Source organism: Ziziphus jujuba, chromosome 12 (genome assembly GCF_031755915.1).
Source record: "Ziziphus jujuba cultivar Dongzao chromosome 12, ASM3175591v1".
NCBI classification, from domain to species: domain Eukaryota; kingdom Viridiplantae; phylum Streptophyta; class Magnoliopsida; order Rosales; family Rhamnaceae; genus Ziziphus; species Ziziphus jujuba.
The window spans coordinates 5,703,511-5,720,333 of NC_083390.1; the positions used below are offsets into that span (position 1 = coordinate 5,703,511).

At 34.0% G+C, this 16,823-nt stretch overlaps 2 protein-coding genes across 4 annotated transcripts; one reads left to right on the top strand and one right to left on the bottom strand.

The window, feature by feature from the left end:
- Nucleotides 1–400: 400 nt before the first annotated feature.
- LOC107428572 (uncharacterized) lies at nt 401–2,488 on the top strand. Its single transcript, XM_016039123.4, has 2 exons — nt 401–661; nt 1,057–2,488. The coding sequence occupies exons 1-2, from the start codon at nt 444–446 to the stop codon at nt 1,493–1,495; spliced, it is 657 nt and encodes a 218-aa protein (XP_015894609.3). The 5' UTR covers nt 401–443; the 3' UTR covers nt 1,496–2,488.
- LOC107428564 (alpha-glucan water dikinase, chloroplastic) lies at nt 1,864–14,883 on the bottom strand. Of its 3 annotated transcripts, none has more exons than XM_048462207.2 (34): nt 14,701–14,883; nt 13,856–14,133; nt 13,134–13,175; nt 12,867–12,976; nt 12,670–12,748; nt 12,458–12,549; nt 12,212–12,365; nt 11,196–11,417; nt 10,675–11,013; nt 10,481–10,591; nt 10,230–10,319; nt 9,980–10,120; nt 9,772–9,860; nt 9,315–9,449; nt 8,860–9,022; nt 8,653–8,742; nt 8,392–8,577; nt 8,058–8,120; nt 7,914–7,976; nt 7,767–7,826; nt 7,527–7,679; nt 7,220–7,303; nt 6,713–6,889; nt 6,519–6,625; nt 6,080–6,293; nt 5,889–5,992; nt 5,527–5,662; nt 5,183–5,308; nt 4,919–5,029; nt 4,417–4,515; nt 3,656–3,829; nt 3,452–3,544; nt 3,087–3,202; nt 1,864–2,613 (listed from the first exon to the last, which is right to left on the bottom strand). In XM_048462207.2, the coding sequence occupies exons 2-34, from the start codon at nt 14,108–14,110 to the stop codon at nt 2,409–2,411; spliced, it is 4,383 nt and encodes a 1,460-aa protein (XP_048318164.2). In that variant the 5' UTR covers nt 14,111–14,133; nt 14,701–14,883; the 3' UTR covers nt 1,864–2,408. The 3 variants fall into 3 exon arrangements, with proteins under 3 accessions (XP_048318164.2, XP_048318163.2, XP_048318165.2); XM_048462206.2 differs by having other exon boundaries at nt 14,684–14,882; XM_048462208.2 differs by lacking the exon at nt 14,701–14,883 and having other exon boundaries at nt 13,856–14,154.
- Nucleotides 14,884–16,823: the final 1,940 nt, after the last annotated feature.

The following is a 16,823-nucleotide window of genomic DNA, read 5'->3' on the forward strand; positions in this document are numbered from 1 at the left end:
TCTTTTTTGGAGTATCACCTTATGCTTTTCATGGTTTCCAGCCAGTGAAAATGGTTTATGCTCCCATTTAGGTGTCACGCAATGAATGCGTCATCCATTATTTTACCTTTGATATAACCTTACTCGTGACCAAATGAAGCTCACCATATCACATAGATTTCGTTCCAATAAATGAATCTCTCCAAACCATTAATGCCACCTAGAAAGCACCATTAAACCAATGTTCCTTTTGGTGGTTCGTACGGTATACAAACACCCACAAAGGGAACACAAAAGGAGTGGCAAAAAAGTAGAGATAGGATTAAAAAAAGCAAAAAAAAAAAACCGAAAAAAACAACAACCATTGAAAAAAATGACGATTACCATGAGAAATAGTTCAGCTTATATAAACCCAGTGAACCAGACCAAAAGCCTATCAAACTTGCAATATCAAGTAAGCGCAGATGGAGACACCATTAATGTCAAGCTTCCTTGTCATAGTACATTTGCTAATACTAATGTTTTATTTGGGTGGTGGAAACGCTATTGAATCCCCACAGTACACTGTGGTGCTCTCAGAATCAGATTTCGAAGTCAGACTCTACAGAGAAACCTCGTGGATTTCTGCTCCTGTTCAAGGGACATCTTCCTTCAAAAAGGCAACCAAAGATGGATTTCACAGGTTTCGCAACTCTCTTTAATAACAATATATGTACATATATGAAAATCCTATTAGACATGATCCTGGTCCAACGCTAGAGTTCAACAACATCTAGATCAGCCTACATGCACTTATATGCGCCTATTATCCAGTTTTCATTCGGCTCTTTGACTTCCAAAATACTGGATAAGCGAGTTTCTTTATGCAATTCATCTCTCATTAGGACACTCCGATGGAATTTGGAGCAGACTCGCAATTTCTCAACATCACGCAACATGTTGTATGATTACAAGTCTGTACCAAATTGCGTCAAGAGTATTTTAATGAGAAACTTGACTATATATATATATATATATCCTGTGGGAACTGAACATGCGCTTTTCTTTCGTTTTGTGTTTTGATGTTTTTTTAATCAGGTTGTACAAATACATTCATGGGTCTAACCTTAACTCTTCTATAATTCCGATAAGTGCTCCCGTTTTAACAACCATTAATGCTTCATCACCTAATGAAGGGGGGTCAGAATATTATGTGAGACTTTTTCTGTCTGCTATATATGAAAAACCACCTCTACCTTCTCCTGAATTGAATCTGCAACTTTTTAAGTGGAAGAGTCATTGCATTGCAGTCAGAGAGTTCTCTGGGTTTGCCAAGGATGATAATATTAATAAAGAACTTGAAGCTCTTAAGAACAGCCTAAACAAGCAAGTGGATGGGAAAACATCGATGGTGGAAGATAAGAGTTCCTACTCCATTGCTCAGTACAATTCTTCACGAGAACCTACCGAGCGGTTGAATGAAGTTTGGATTAATGTTTCAGGTTCTGCTGCAGAAGGATGTCTGAACCATAAATAGAAAACATTAATTTGGCTTTTGTATTTATGATGCTTTGCAGCATCAGGGAAGGGCGTTTTATCGAATAAGAAATAGCTTCTCTCCGTAATTTCACTATTTCTTTGTGCAACTTCCATAGCAGGACTGTCATTTGAGAAGCACACTATCTTCTTCTTGTTTTGAACTATGAAAGAAATTTCTACTCAAACAGGAACAGAAATAACTTCCAATTAGGCGTTGCAAATAATATGTTTCTCTTTTACATATCAAGGCCTTGATCAAACTCATAGCATGACTTATTTACTTTAGCATATTATGAATTTTCCATGTGCCAATTGATGGAAAAGTAGAAAACTGTGGAATCTGAACGTTAGGCAATAGAGAGCATATTCAGAATAATAGAAAAATATATTGAGGAACAAGAAGGAACTTCAATGTCAACACTTATATCCGATACAAATATTTTTGCTACCTTTCCAGACCAAGTATTCTAAAAGCAACAAAAATTGAAGTTCAGAACTAATCGTCACGTGTAGAAGAATAATACAAATGTATCACTAAAGAATGTAGTGCTCTGAGGCTCGTATATGTAGCATGAAGTCTTAGGTATAGACGTGGCATTATTTGGAGACCTTCTAACACCTATACATCTTTATTTAACAACTATGGAGTTAAGTAGGCAAGCAGAGAGAAGATCCTGCTCTGAATATGGATGCATTTAAGCATATAGGATGGAGGTACATATATTGCAACATTTATGTCCAGTAAACGGGTTAAATATACCATAATAATACAAGTACAAATATTAATTGTATAAATTTCCAGTATTACCCTTTTTTCTTGAAATAATCTTCTTTTCCCTTCTGTAAGAAGCAGGCATGGAAGTTTTCTTGTTGAACAGATCATGAGAGATGCCATGAAGAAAAGATCACAATCACATTTGGGGTCTTGTCTGGACAACGTAGATTTTCCCATCCCTAATCACACCTTCAATGTCTTGTGGTGATCCATAAAGCTCCTCTATCGCACTTCCTGCACGAGCAATGCTAGAGAGGATTGATTGGCGAAATTTGCCATCAACGATCAATGGATCAGATGAGTAGTCAAGCACCACTTTCTCTTCCTCGTCTATAGGTACACTATCCAAAAGTAGTCATAGTATTAGCATAATCATATAGGATAGTAACACAAGAAATTAAATCAAGTTTACATTTTCGTATGATCAATGGAGTGAATCAACACACGTTTTATAGCATAAGTTTGGTTTTTGAAATTAGTTAGAAACTTCCATCCTAGTTGTCCGAGTCTCTCAAAACAAACAGATTGTAAGAAAAATGAATGAAGTGTTCAAGAACATCCTAGCTAAAACCATAAAACTACACAATGGTTCATAAAATTCAGGGGAGTTGCTAATTTTAAGTTGAAAAGGTAGATTTTTTATTGTTATATTGTATAAACAAAATGGCAAAATTAGTAAATACAACATCCGAAACATAGACAAGTACAAAGATCACTCTGGAAATCATTAAAGTTAAACGAGGCACAGAAAGTATTGATCATTTAATTACAATTGATGTATCATCATCAGTATGCAAGAGATTCAAGGGTGTACCTATCATAAAGGCCAGCACCAGCATATCCTTCAAGATCTTCACCATTGGAGTCTGATCGAAAGATTATAGACCGTCTAATAAAGAGGCCAATGGGTTTACTTGGGTAACCCAAGACCTGAAATATGTTCAGAAAACCATGAGCTTATACAATGGCTGTTTCAATGAACAAAGTACCTTTCTTTACATGATTGTACACATAAGCAATTATTACCTGAGGAATTTGATGATTGGTATTACAATTGTGTGATTCATTCATAATTAACTTGCTAATAAATAACAAAATGAGGAATAGTTTACATATTCACTGCCCTCCTTGTGACACCATATATAATAAGATGAGCAGGAAATTAAGTGAAATTATTACCTGAGGTGAACCCAAATCATTTTTCTTGCTAATAAAACTTAAAGCACGTCCAGGATAGGCTCCAACTAGAGTTTCTCCAAGTCCCTTAACAACCTATCCCAGTAATGGAACTAAATCAGTGTCTCTGAACAGCTTATCAAAAATAAAAATTAAAAAAGAAAAAAAAAAAAAAAAAAAAAAAGGAATAATAGGAGTTCCCATTACCTCCGCATATATTTCAGATGAGTCTCCTGAAGATGGATTAGTTGTGTGAATAACAAATGCATAGTCAGCATTTATTATTTCCTGAACAAGTACAGCCATGCAAAGCAAATCGTGATCTAATTTCACTTTTCTAGTGCTGAAGTATGCCCTCTCATTCCACTTTGAAGCCCAGACCTAGAAATGAATGAGACGCACAAGAGATAAGAAAATCATAAGGAGACTTGCTTTGATAAGCACTAAAAGCTCGTACTAAAGTAACATTGAGGATCATACACAATATTTACTTCTTAGAAGAAAAAAAAGAAAAACAAGTATTTAAGTAAGAATGCACCAAAATGATGCTTTCAACATGGAAAAGCTCAACCTCAATGCATATATCTATAATTCATTATATCCAATCTACTTATGCTAGCCAGTATATATATATATATATAATATAATATTATAATATACAATATACTAAATATCTTAATAGATATATGGGTATATATTAGGCATCACAACACTGTTTAGTAATGTGCCACATAACACTGTTTAGGCATCAGAATTTTCTCTCATAACGGCAGCATGGACCGAAAACAAAGAGAATATACATTCTGGCCCAATACACTGATAAGGGAGTAGCAAAGAATGAGAAACATGCTATATATCAATAGAATGTAGAAACTAGAAAGTAGAGGAAAATATAAAATAAAATAATTATAACTCTTTATCACTAACCTCACAGTGTTACTTTCTGGCTATATGGAAAGAAGTCCTACCTTTTTTATAGCCATCCATGCTTGCTTCCAACGATCTTCACCTTCATCACCAGGCCAAGGCATTCCTGAACTTTTCATTTTAGTTCTCAGCTCTTGCACCTGAAAGTAACTCTTTCATGTAAGTTAGCAGCTTTGAGTTTAACTAAATGACTATCTGGAAGCTTATATAAAGTTATTTGACTGACAAGAAACATGTACCAGATTAATGTAATATTTACTATTTAGTTAACAAAAGAGAAGGGAAAAAAATTAAAAAAATAAAGAGAGAGAGGGATAAGTTTTTGAGAGCAAGAATTCACTTCACTATGGGAATTCAATTTATGGGTAACCTCTTATTTGCAACTCAAACTTGGAAGGGTACATAAAATGCATGACCATAGACACTTAGATTGGAAAAATTCAGAGAGTGGTGACATACTGATACTGCCCCACAACCACACCACACATGTTTTATCTGTTCAACATAAATTAACCTCAAAGCCTACCAGTAGAAAAGACGTACCAATTGGGGTGGTGCTTCCAGATGCAAAAGTGTCTCACGAATCTCCTTGAGGGAACCAAAATCTTCTTTTTTTAACTTCTTCTTCAAATTTTCCAGATTTTTTGCCACTTCCTATTTATCAAACACAAAGACAAACATTTTACTACTCATCCACAAATTGAAAGCAGCTAAAAAATAAAAAAGTAAAGAAATAATAATTTAAAAAAAAAAGCGACTTATTATATGTGAATGAAAAGACTAAATAAGATTTGAGCCGAGGAAGACCTTATTAAGATTATCTGAAAGAACCTTCTCAAACACTCCAAATGGTAAAGCAACTGATGTAGGAATGCCTATCCAAGATGGAACTTTTCCTTTCAGGTAGGATATGTTACGTGATTTAGCTCCAACCTAACATGATTTCCATCGCAACATAAGTTAACAAGCTTAATGAATAAGAAATTCAAAGAACTAAGCAAATGTATCATTTTCACCAACATAAGAATGCTAAAATGTTCCATTAAAAAATAAATAAATAAATAATGCTCAAATATCAAATAAGATAGAAGGAATAATAGATTAAATAATCCCTTAAATGATGGTCACAAATAAGTCATTCTGAGCAATACCATTTCACTTGTGAACTCCTCGGAAGAAATGGCATATCTACCACGAAACTGTTTTCTGACCAACTTAAGGGTTGAAGGAGCAACTTTGTTTAGAAGAGTTTGACTTGCACCTGCTAGCTCATCTTCCCTTACCTCACTTCAATTATGTAAGATAAGGAAGTATAAAGAACAGTTTTAGTTCAGTAATTTTTTTTTCATCAAACTCTATAGGAAAATTGGTAATCTAAATAATGAAACCGATCATATAATCAAAATTTTGCATTTAAGAATAGTTATGACACCAAGCACACCATTTGTCATGCTCATGATTACTGCATCGTCTTACAAGGATTTGTAATGTTGACATGAAGAGATCAAAGTACCTATAGATAACATCAGCAGATGTTGGCTTCAAGCGCAATAACCTCCCTTCCTTGGCTTGTAGGTCAGACAGTATACTGGGATCAAAGCATGTAGCAAAGCAGACCTAACAATAATAAGTTGTCATTTTAAGTACCCATGTGTAACATGTGAAACATACATGTAAACAAACAATGAAATGATGAATTTTTACCTTGCTATTTCTTGCTCGCACAGAAACATGAGATAGGACATCTGGCATATCAGGTGTAAGCACTGCAACAGTACCATCGGGAATTTCTTCCTCTCCTTTAACACTTTTTGCAACCAAAATTGTTGGCTGCCCATAAGATTTATTCTGAACTGCAAGCAACTCGTCCACAACAACAACATAGCCAACAGCTTCAACTGGGCTGATAAGCTGCCAACTGTTCTAGCCAAAGACGCAGAAGAAAGTTATAAAACCACGGAAGTGGTGAAAACAATCAAACCTTGTGATCTAAAACTACAATTTAAAACACATTATTATGCATTTAAACCAATACATTTAAATTATGATCTTCAAGTGTCCAATAATCCATTGTGTTAATTTTTAACAGGACGTAGTTATAGGAAAAAATAAAACAAAATAGTGGCAATAGTATCTTACTAACCTTCCTAAGTGAGCAGTCTTTCGAAGAACGGGGTCAAGTCGATTAAGAAGCGAGGATAAAGAGGCAGCAGATCCAGCGCGAATAATTTCTTCAGTAAATATATTCACCTGCAGGAAGCAGTTGAGAGGACAGAAACAAGTTAGGCAGCTAAATTAAACAAGACATAATATTTGATTTTAAAAATAGTAACATACAGCCCACTGGTCCACTCCAAGCCGTGCTCCAAGGTACCCTGCGGATGGCTGCAAAACTCTGTGATAATATTCTGCCTTGTTTGCAAGTGCAAGGCGTGTTCTGTCAAGGACTGATTTTGCATATAATGCCCACTGATTATTTTGACTCTTTAGCATGCTTAAAGCAGAATTCCATCCCTTCATAAGAAATGGAAGAAAATCAAATACTGGAAGTTTCTATCTTCTACAACACAAATCTGTACGTGATTTGTATACATTCTACACTTAATTTGTCCCATGGAAGAGAAATGGGGAATTGCTTAGATTAGTTATTCACTGGCATAAAATCAATGGCACTACAACAGTTAGCCGTGATCTGATAACAGTTTTGTTTAGAAAAAATTATATTCAAACATAGGCTTGGAGCACAGTTGTTTGAAACCGACATAATTATAAATTCTGTCGGATCAAGTTAGAAAGGAGAAAGAGTTGACATAGTTTTAACTAGAATTAGGATCAGATCTTTACCTTCAAACAATAGATAAGATCCTCATTATCATCTGAAGACAGCGCCAGGTTTTCTAGAACCATAGTGATGAAGTACATAATTTTCTGTGATACCAAAATTGGCTGATCAAAAATATATATTACTATATCCAAAATATATATTACTATATCCAAATATATAATATGGATTTACATATACTTACTATAAAACTTAAATTTCACATATCAGACAGTATTGATCAACGTTGATAAAAAAATAAAAACAAAGAAGGAATATAGAGGGATTGACAATGAGCATTATAGAGATTGGCTCAGACCAAGGATTTACCTCAGGTCCAGCATTATTCAGTTCTTCATATCCTCTTTCAATTGCAGTCCTAACAGTAGAATCAAGGGCAATGTCCAAAAATAAAAGATCCTTCAGGCGATTACTGGATTTAGAAAGCACTGGCCGAAGCTCCTGGCGGGCCTCTAGCAAACCCTTCATCACAAGTAAGGAATGTGATATTTAAAACTAGAGTATATTGGAAGCAAGAAAGATAATTGACTATGTAAAAATTTCACAAACCTCAAGAAGGGCTTCTACATTCTTGTCTTCAACATGTTCAAGAACAAATTCTAGCAAGTTCTGCTCGACAGATACACCAATGTAACTATGCCATAGTTTATATTTTAAAAACAGCAAAAAATTCAAAAATAAAGTTGAATATATTACGGGAAATCCCGACGGCAAGCCAGATATAGGATTTATTTTTACTCCAACCATGAATCCTTGACCCTGAAGAGAATTAAAAGTCTATCAGATACTGACAAAGACAATCAAGTGACTTGAGAAACTCCAGCTAGTTACTGAAATTACCTCCGATCTATAACCCATACAATTTGAAATGGCAGACTCCAAATCTGCACCAGAATGAACTGCCTGCATACAAATCACAGTGGGCCAAGATTTGATACATTCAGTTGCATCGTGATAGGAAGCAAGCATTGAGCTTCACAATAATTTATGCTACAAAATAGTTCAATGCACAATCAAGCAGCAAGTGCATGAAAATGCATGGTAATTTATCATTGACACAACAAAAATCTGTTAGATGGTATCTAAAACAGGTACAAGTTCCATATTGTGCAGAGAGTTATCATCAGTATGAATTTTAACAAAACATAAGAACTCAAAGGTTTACAAAGCCAACCTTCAAAGTTCTCATGTAATTTCCCAGATCCCGCAATAAACTATCTTTCTGATCTCTCCTGAAATTTGGTTCAGAATGAATTGCACGATCGTAGCTTAGAAGGCGCTCCTTTGTTATTCCATTAGCATTCAAAGTTTTCCAGTAAGCACCAATATCAAAATCATTTTTGATATAATCGATTAGAGCCTGGAACAAACATACAAGTGAGAAAAGAGAAAACCACTGAAGACATTAAGTCTGAAATATTAACCACTACAATACCTGACAGATGACAACATCATCGGGACTAGTATTATTATGCAGTTTTTGATGCCATTCCTCCATCATTCCGCCTTTGCACTCATTATTTCTCTGATATCGACCGACAATTAATTCATATTACTCCCATATGTGTACATACACAACACAATTCAATATTAGACTTCACTGAAGGAAATGAAAAAAATATAAATATTAAATGATTTCCACCTGAATGACCAGGATTTCATCTCGAATTCGCTGTCCCACATCCCCTTCACCTCCACGACCAACAGTAGACAGAATCATCTGAATAAGTTCCCGATACTGCAGATGAGTTGTATAAATATTCTGGAGAATATCAGTGAGTCTGTCCTGTGCTTTACTGATCTCACTGCACCATTTGGAGATTAGGAGTTATTGTTGGATTTAGTGTATGACCACACATAAGACACAGAACATTAATGAAAAGCCAACTATTCTTTTTCATGAAGAGTAAGACTGGCTAAGGTATGTGAGATGAGAAGACAAAAACAATGTGGGAAATAAGAGTTTGACCAATTGTTAACAATACACTACACGAGCCATTTAAAATAAGAAATCAGATATATCAAGGTTCAAATGCCCATCCAAGAAAACAAAAAAAAGTATAAAGAGCTCAATTCTGAAGCTTAAAGAAATTTTACCGTGGTTTGACATTGTAATTTTTATTCCAAATGAGCTGCCTTGTAGCCATAAACCTCATCCACACCAAAATACCTGCAAGACCTAATTCTCCAGCATCTTTGGCTTGATCTATCAAGTCTGCGGCAATGTTAAATCTGAGGGGAGAAAAAACAAATGTGACCAACTAGAAAACAATAAGATTTATGATCAACTTTTGAGTCAAAAGCTTTAATAAGTTAGGCATGAAACTAAACACAAAAATCTGTAAATTAATTTTACTGGGGTTGTGAGATTAGACCATCCAATCCCCTTCCTGAAGCTTTGTGCTTATTTAAAATTAAAGCATTGATTCCACTTAAAATTCCTAAATATACTTGCTTGACTGTAAAATTAAAATATGGAAAAATAAGATTTCTAAGTAAACAGAGGGAGGGAAAAAAAAAAAAACAATTTGTTAAACCCTGAGAAAAAACTAACCGATGCATAAAGGATTTTTGCGCCTCACTCTCCATATCTGCTATTTTATCCAACAAAGCCCTTGCAGTACCTTTGCCATCGCCAGCATCCTTGATTGGGAAAAGTTTAGTCATTAAAACCCGTGAAAATAATAAAACTTGGAGTAGGAAAAAGACCTACATAAGCCATTCACAACATATACACATCATAACCAAGAGCAGGGAGAAACCTTCTGGACTTGCTTGGATTTTGCAACAAAGTCAATATAGAAGTCTGAGCCTTTGTTCTTAATCCAATTTCCAGCAGAATGTAGGACAAATGGCATTCCTCTAAAACTATCTTCCTCAATCTCTATTTCTAAAGATTGAACCTGTAAGTTGTAACTTAATTTTCAGACTATTTCTATAAAAGTTAAGTTACTTTACCAGTAAGACTTGATATTCCAAAATAGGATTAAAAAATATTTTGTCACATAATACCTTATGAGTAGAATCAGCCAAAGTAAACTCTGTGTCAACAGACCCATGAAGAGAAACTGAACCTGGAGGTATCACGTGCGGAGGTGGCTCCTGTAAATGTCAATTTACCTAACATAACTCTTTTATGTTGGATTACATAAATTGAAACTAGTAACGCATGAAAATGACAGCAAAATCAAAACAGTTATCAGGTCAAATGTTCAATATATTCTTTTAGGCCATCTCTTCAATTATCAGATCAAGGACATTACCACCCACTCTCCAGCCTGATTTTTAGATAAAGCCCAATGAAGGGTAATTGGCTCTGCAAAATCTGTAGCCAGATGAACCTTTGTCTTTCCAGCAGGCTTTGTCACATGTACCTTGATATATGTTTCAGAATTTTAGAATAATCCCCACATGGAAATCTTTCTGCAGATAAAAGTATCAACATGTAATTTCTCACCAAAAGTTCCTTATCATTGATCTTATAGATACTTCGATTCAGAACAGGACTACCGTCTTGCTCTTCCTTTGCCTTGGCAAAAAGCTCAACTGCTGTCAAGGCTTTTGGTGTGATTGGTTGTTCTGCATAAACAGACTGAGCCTCATATTTATTGATAATCTGCATTAAGTCCCACTTCTTGCGCTGAATCCTTTCAGTTCTAAAATACTTTTTACTCTGCAATTGTTTGGCAACCGTAGTTTGTATCTCTCCTTTGGTAATCTTCTTCCTTATGTCATCAAGAGAGGCTCCTTTCTGTAGTTCCATCTGCAAATCTTGTCTTGCTGCCTCAAATTCCCTCTGTTTTTGAAAGCATTGCAGTGATCAAGAACAATTTCAAGCAAAAAGAAAGATGCAGCTAACAACAATTGGAATGCAGCTCACTGAATATGCTGACTAATTGAGCAAACAATTAGAATATACACTCCAAGGAAAGTTCTCGAGCGAAAATTTTCCAAAAGGACAAGGAGATTTGGAATTACGAGTTGTTGATCAGGTGAATAGTTGGGTTTCCCAGCTTTCTCCCATCGTATATAAGCTTGTATTTGTACAAGATCATCAGGAATTCTCTTTGAATCAAGATGAGACGGCTCCTTTCTGTCATTAGTATCACTTTTCTTAGTAAGCCTTGCTCGTAATTCTTGTATGGAAGTACCCCTCGCTACTTCTTCCAATAGCTCAGTTCGGGCTGCTTCATATTCCTCCTATCATATATAAATGTGTTTGTTGTGAGTTAACAGAATAGTATAAACACAAATTTTGTAAATCAAATGACCAAATTTCTCCTGTTAAGCACTGGCAAGAAAAGCCCTGATGAATTTGGATTGGAAATAGACTCTTTTAGTATAAGATTTTATACACAGATAAACCCCTAATCTGCACATTAAGTAGAACAGTATTTTTGAAGTTTACTTTACCTACAAGGAATTATGTTCCCTATAATCCAAAGGAAACCATACTAAAGAACTCTCAATATTTAGGATATACAATGCACATAAAATATCAGCGGTTCCAAGTCTGAATATATGATATAAAAAACTTGTTGGCAGATAACTACCAACTTTAACAGGATCTCCCCATTTCCACACTGAATAGGCAGAACCCTGTTCCCCATTATCTAGAATACAATATAGGACTCATTTTTTGTTCATACAGCAACCGCTAGCTAATATCTTGACAAGAAAATATGGCTTCATATATCAACCCAAATATTAAGATATACAACATAAAAAAAAGAACATGGTTTTGTTTTTCTCATACTCCCCAAAACAAATGAAAGTATTGCTTTCTTTCAAACAATAATGAGTAGAAGAAAAAGACAGAATTAATGAACTGTATAACAATGAAGATGAATTAAATGCAATGAAAAGAGGACCTGCAAAGAAATTTCTTTCTCTGCTAAGGAAGAAATTTAAAAAAGGTAAAAAAGAATACAGTACAAGCTGGAGTTAACATGATAATAATTATTTTGAAAAAATAGATAGCATATTTCACATGCCTTCTCTTGCTCTGGTGTATACATCTGTTTACCCTTTCTTTCCCACCTCATATATGCTTGAACCTGCACAAGATCTTCAGGAACTGACGCATTTGAAATAAACCTCTCTTTTGTAGCTAAGTTAACACGAAAGTTGTTGCCATTATTTTTAAACCTGCAAATGAGAAATTTAAGTAAGAAATTAAGCTCATCTTCATCTGCTTAAATAAGAATTATTAGACCTAGTACATAAAAAGGAAATCTCACCATCTATTATGGCTTTCATCAAATATGAGAAACTCTATAGCTTCTATTGCAGGATCTTCAACTTCAATTTTAAGGAAGGAATTGGAGCCAGACTACAAACAAAGGATAACCAAATGAAATTCAGATTAGTCAGAAGGATCATTAGATTTATTGAATGACAAGACATTTAGTGAACTAATTATATGCTGCTATGGAGCATCTGAAGCACTTACCTTTGAGAAAGGAGTTCTAAGTGCTCTGTTCTTATGCACTTTGGTTCCATCTGGATGACGTGAAGGAAGCACCCATTTCCTAGATGTAGTACAATTGAAATGAGAAAAGAAAATTTCTCAAATTATAAGGGACGAAAGTTTAAATTTGACACAAATTAAAAGGAAAATAAAGCTTAACAAAATAAAGCTTAACTTACTCTCTTCCATCTCGAATTCCTCCCCAGTGAAGAAGCAAAGAGTCACTAATATAAGTGGTCTGAAAATCTATTTGAGTGGCAGACCCTGAAGAGGGAGTAGTAATATTAATCTGCCAATTCAAGTAAAGCTTCTGTTACTATAAGTCCCCTGAATCAGGTTTAAAATTATGTTCAACCAAAAGTACCTCTGATGACTCAACCTAACAATGCCTATTCAAGTTCCAAATGGTATTGGTACTTATTACCTAAGACTTACACTATATGTACCTGCAATTCAATGCCCTCATCAAGATTGAATTTTGCTGTAAGCTGTCAGAAAGAAAAAGTTGGTCAACATAGAACCATGTCCAAAACAATTCCTCAAACACTTTTCACTGACTTCTTAAGATAAATCAACATGATCTTGAATTTCGATGCTATGATGAATAACAAGTATTACTCAAGTGGCACTTCATTCTGAATGTTGGATCAGCATATGTTTGAGAGCAGCAACAAGCAAGTGTTGCTTTAAAAATATTTTATGCATTATACAAATATTCAAGACTCTAAAGGAGTTGAACATAAAATGTTGAAATTCAATAATAAAAAATTCAAGGAGAATGCTTTGAGACATTATTCTTCTAACACATAAAACATCAATTTAACAACAAAGAAATTAGTGAATCAAAGCATCTAACATAAGACATATTGACCCAAAAAAACAGTTTATGGAAAATTTAATTCTAAATATGAAAAACAATATACTGAGCAACTAATTTATCAATTAAACCTTTAACCCAGCTTAAATTGACAAATTGTAAATATGATCGAATTGGGACTCACTACACTTTTTTTTTCACCAGCTCCTTGGTATTAACCATACTTATCCACTTTCCACAACATTTCGCGAGCAGTTTAAATTCAATAAATTAAAATCTACATAACTTCCGTGCATATCCACTAATCTGGTTCTGATGTATGATTATAAATCATTAGCAAGTATATATTACCCCAGAATCCCTATCCGTGGTTAATACAGCATGTGGAAAAACTGTGACAGGGCGACGTGATCCCATTGCAAAGTTCGATTTCCGGATTATCAAACCGTTACCAGAAAATTTCTTGGAGGTCGACTTTCGTGTCTGAGCAGACACTTGATTGATGCACACGGCTTGAAACAATGTATTTGCAGGAATGCCGGAAGAATTGAGTTTGCTTTGCAGGAGACCCTGGTTCAGCAATTTATAGCCTACCGAACTGCTCATATTTGTCGATACGCTTCTTGAATCTGAAGAAATGGATCAAAAAACTTGCAGCATATAAATAAAAAAGAATAAAGAAGAAAGGAATATAGCGAAAACTAAGTAGTGTTAAACTGCCAAGCGATTCTAAACAGAACTTTTACATTACCAAGAAATATGAGGTTCTGATGTTGACTTCACATAATATTTTTTTTTTTTAATATTAACCATATGATATACGCGAGTCTATTATTGGTATTAATGCGAATAAAACTTTCTAAATGCTCAGAAAATCGTTAAAAAGGTGCGCTTAAATTCAATTACATTGATTTTGCATACCACATCGAAAATTCGAAAGTCAGAATCATTTTACTTTCTCTCTACATTTTCTTAGCAACCAAACAGAATCTAACATAGATAGCCAGAACAACACTAACAGTTCATCATTTCAGTAAGAAAATCATTTTTTTTAATAACCCAAAAGAAAATCAAAAAAATTCCGAATAGTAAAACGCCTTTAAAATTCATCAAACTCGAGCAGAAAAAAAACACTAATAATATTTAGAATCGATCAAAATTTTAACAGAAAACACATACTGAATTGTCGAAGAGACCTCTGATTCAAGTTCAGGTATGGAGAGAGAATATACGATCAGATTCACGAAAACGTCTGAGAGAAAACTAAGAAGGCAGTGACCCTGAGAGAGACAGAGAGAGAGAGCTCGAAGCTGGAAGCTGTCAGTCACTCCGCTATGCTTGATTCGTTGGATTTCCTCTCCGATTTTTTGAAATTGAAATCGGGGACAAAATTACGTAAATGACATGGCGCTTTATCAACATCTTTGGAGTCGTGGCACATCTTTATAAGGCCACGTGGTAAAGAAGCTCACGAATGTGACTTTGTCACGTGCGAAATGTTGGGGGTGGGCAGCGGTATGGATATCCGAGAAAGTATGATATTTAAGTGAAGTTAGTGTGAATTTTCATAACTAACCTTTCCTCATTATGATATTTATGAACCCAAAAAAAAAAAAAAAACAAAAAACAACACTTTCCTTATGATATTTGTGGGCTGCTTTGCAATTGCTTTTCTTGAAACTTGAAAGTGACCTGTAATGGCGTTATGTATTTATTTTTTTTTTTTTTTTTGGGGGGGCACAGAAAAATTGCCCCATTTAATAAACATAGGAAAAATAAAGAAAAGGGCAAGATGATATATTTCTTATAATATATGTACACTGCAGTTGACTCTGATAATTCACCATTTCTCAAAATTAGAGAAAAGAAGTCACTACCCGGCATTGCCATTTTTCCAAGATAATGTTTTTTAAATTCAAATCTTCACATTTCTTAATATTATTAGAAAAAATAAAAATAAAGGAGGATCCGGTAAAGAAAATTTAGAGAAAAGTGATTTTAATCACATGTATAAGTGAAAGTGAATCCAAAATTTAACTTTTAAAAATCATAGTCATTTCTACTATTTTCAAAAAGACACCGACATGTTAACTTTGGATGGATAGAGGGTCACAAAAAAAAAAAAAAAATCCCTATAAATTGTATAAATTAAAGCCAGTAAAAAAATTATACATATATATATATATATATGTCATTGTTACAATAATATTCTAATTCAAAGAGTATTAAAGAAGTGATTTAAATTCATATCTTCAAAATATAGGGATGTGAAAAATTTGCTATTAAATCAAATCTTATTTATCACTGTATTGAATAATTGTCAAGTTATACTATAATTCTAATTTATTTTAATCTAAAAAGAAATGTTTCACAAATTTAGGTGCGACATGTATAATTAGAATTTTTTGTCAATTATAGAAGACGTGGATGACAAAAAATAAATAAACACTATAATTTTGTAATAATTTCGACAAAATTTTCTCATATCATAAACTCGGGACCGCGCCACTCTGTCATGTAGCATGAGTACCGTTTACGTAAATTCACCTATGTATAGATGCATCCTATTGCACTCATTGATAGATCCAAGAGACATTACTAGATTCTATATTCAATCCTCCACAATTTCACATACGTTAATGTACTCCTCGAGAGATGATGTAAAATATATAATATCTTAGATCCAATTATTTTTAATGAGGGTCCGCCTGTTTTCTTTATTATATAATATTTCTATTTCCAAAAAAAAAAATATTTATATAATACTTAGCATCACATTTACTCATACGAATCTGATCAATGACACAAGGGGAAAAAAATATCTTTCTTTAAAAAAAAAAAAAAAAAGGAAAAAAAAACCATAACCCAGATATAAGAAAGGGATCAGAATTATATATTTGGATTGGAAAGAGAGAAATTCACATAGACCACCATGTAAAATATGAGGATAACGAAAGGGATTTGATGAAAATCCACAAGCTTTTGAGAATTCACGAGCTACAAAACAAAAGGGAAAGTTGAGGATGGACGGTCTGAGTTTGGCCACATGAAAACGAAGAAGAATTGGGTGAGACAATTAACCAAACACGCAAAGCCATCCTTTATCACTTTTAGATTTGCTGTGCAAGTTTAATTAGCTAGATTGTAATAATCTGCTTACTTTTTCCAAAAAAATAATAATAATAATAATTAAAAAGAAAAGAAATGGTCAAGAATGGTCCAGATTTATCTTGATGCTCACGTTTTTAATCATGGATTATCAGCTATCAAGCTTTGATCAGATGTGCAAGTTTAATTAGCTAGATTGTAATAATCCTTT

Excerpts from the sequence above, each read along its gene's own strand:
- LOC107428564 (XM_048462207.2), bottom strand. The coding sequence starts at position 14,110 with ATGAGCAGTTCGGTAGGCTATAAATTGCTGAACCAGGGTCTCCTGCAA. Across the intron at positions 3,203-3,451 it reads ATGATTTGGGTTCACCTCAG|GTCTTGGGTTACCCAAGTAA; the intron begins GTAATAATTTCA and ends AACATATTTCAG. Across the intron at positions 2,614-3,086 it reads GGTGCTGGCCTTTATGATAG|TGTACCTATAGACGAGGAAG; the intron begins GTACACCCTTGA and ends ACTTTTGGATAG.
- LOC107428572 (XM_016039123.4), top strand. The coding sequence starts at position 444 with ATGGAGACACCATTAATGTCAAGCTTCCTTGTCATAGTACATTTGCTA. Across the intron at positions 662-1,056 it reads ACCAAAGATGGATTTCACAG|GTTGTACAAATACATTCATG; the intron begins GTTTCGCAACTC and ends TTTTTTAATCAG.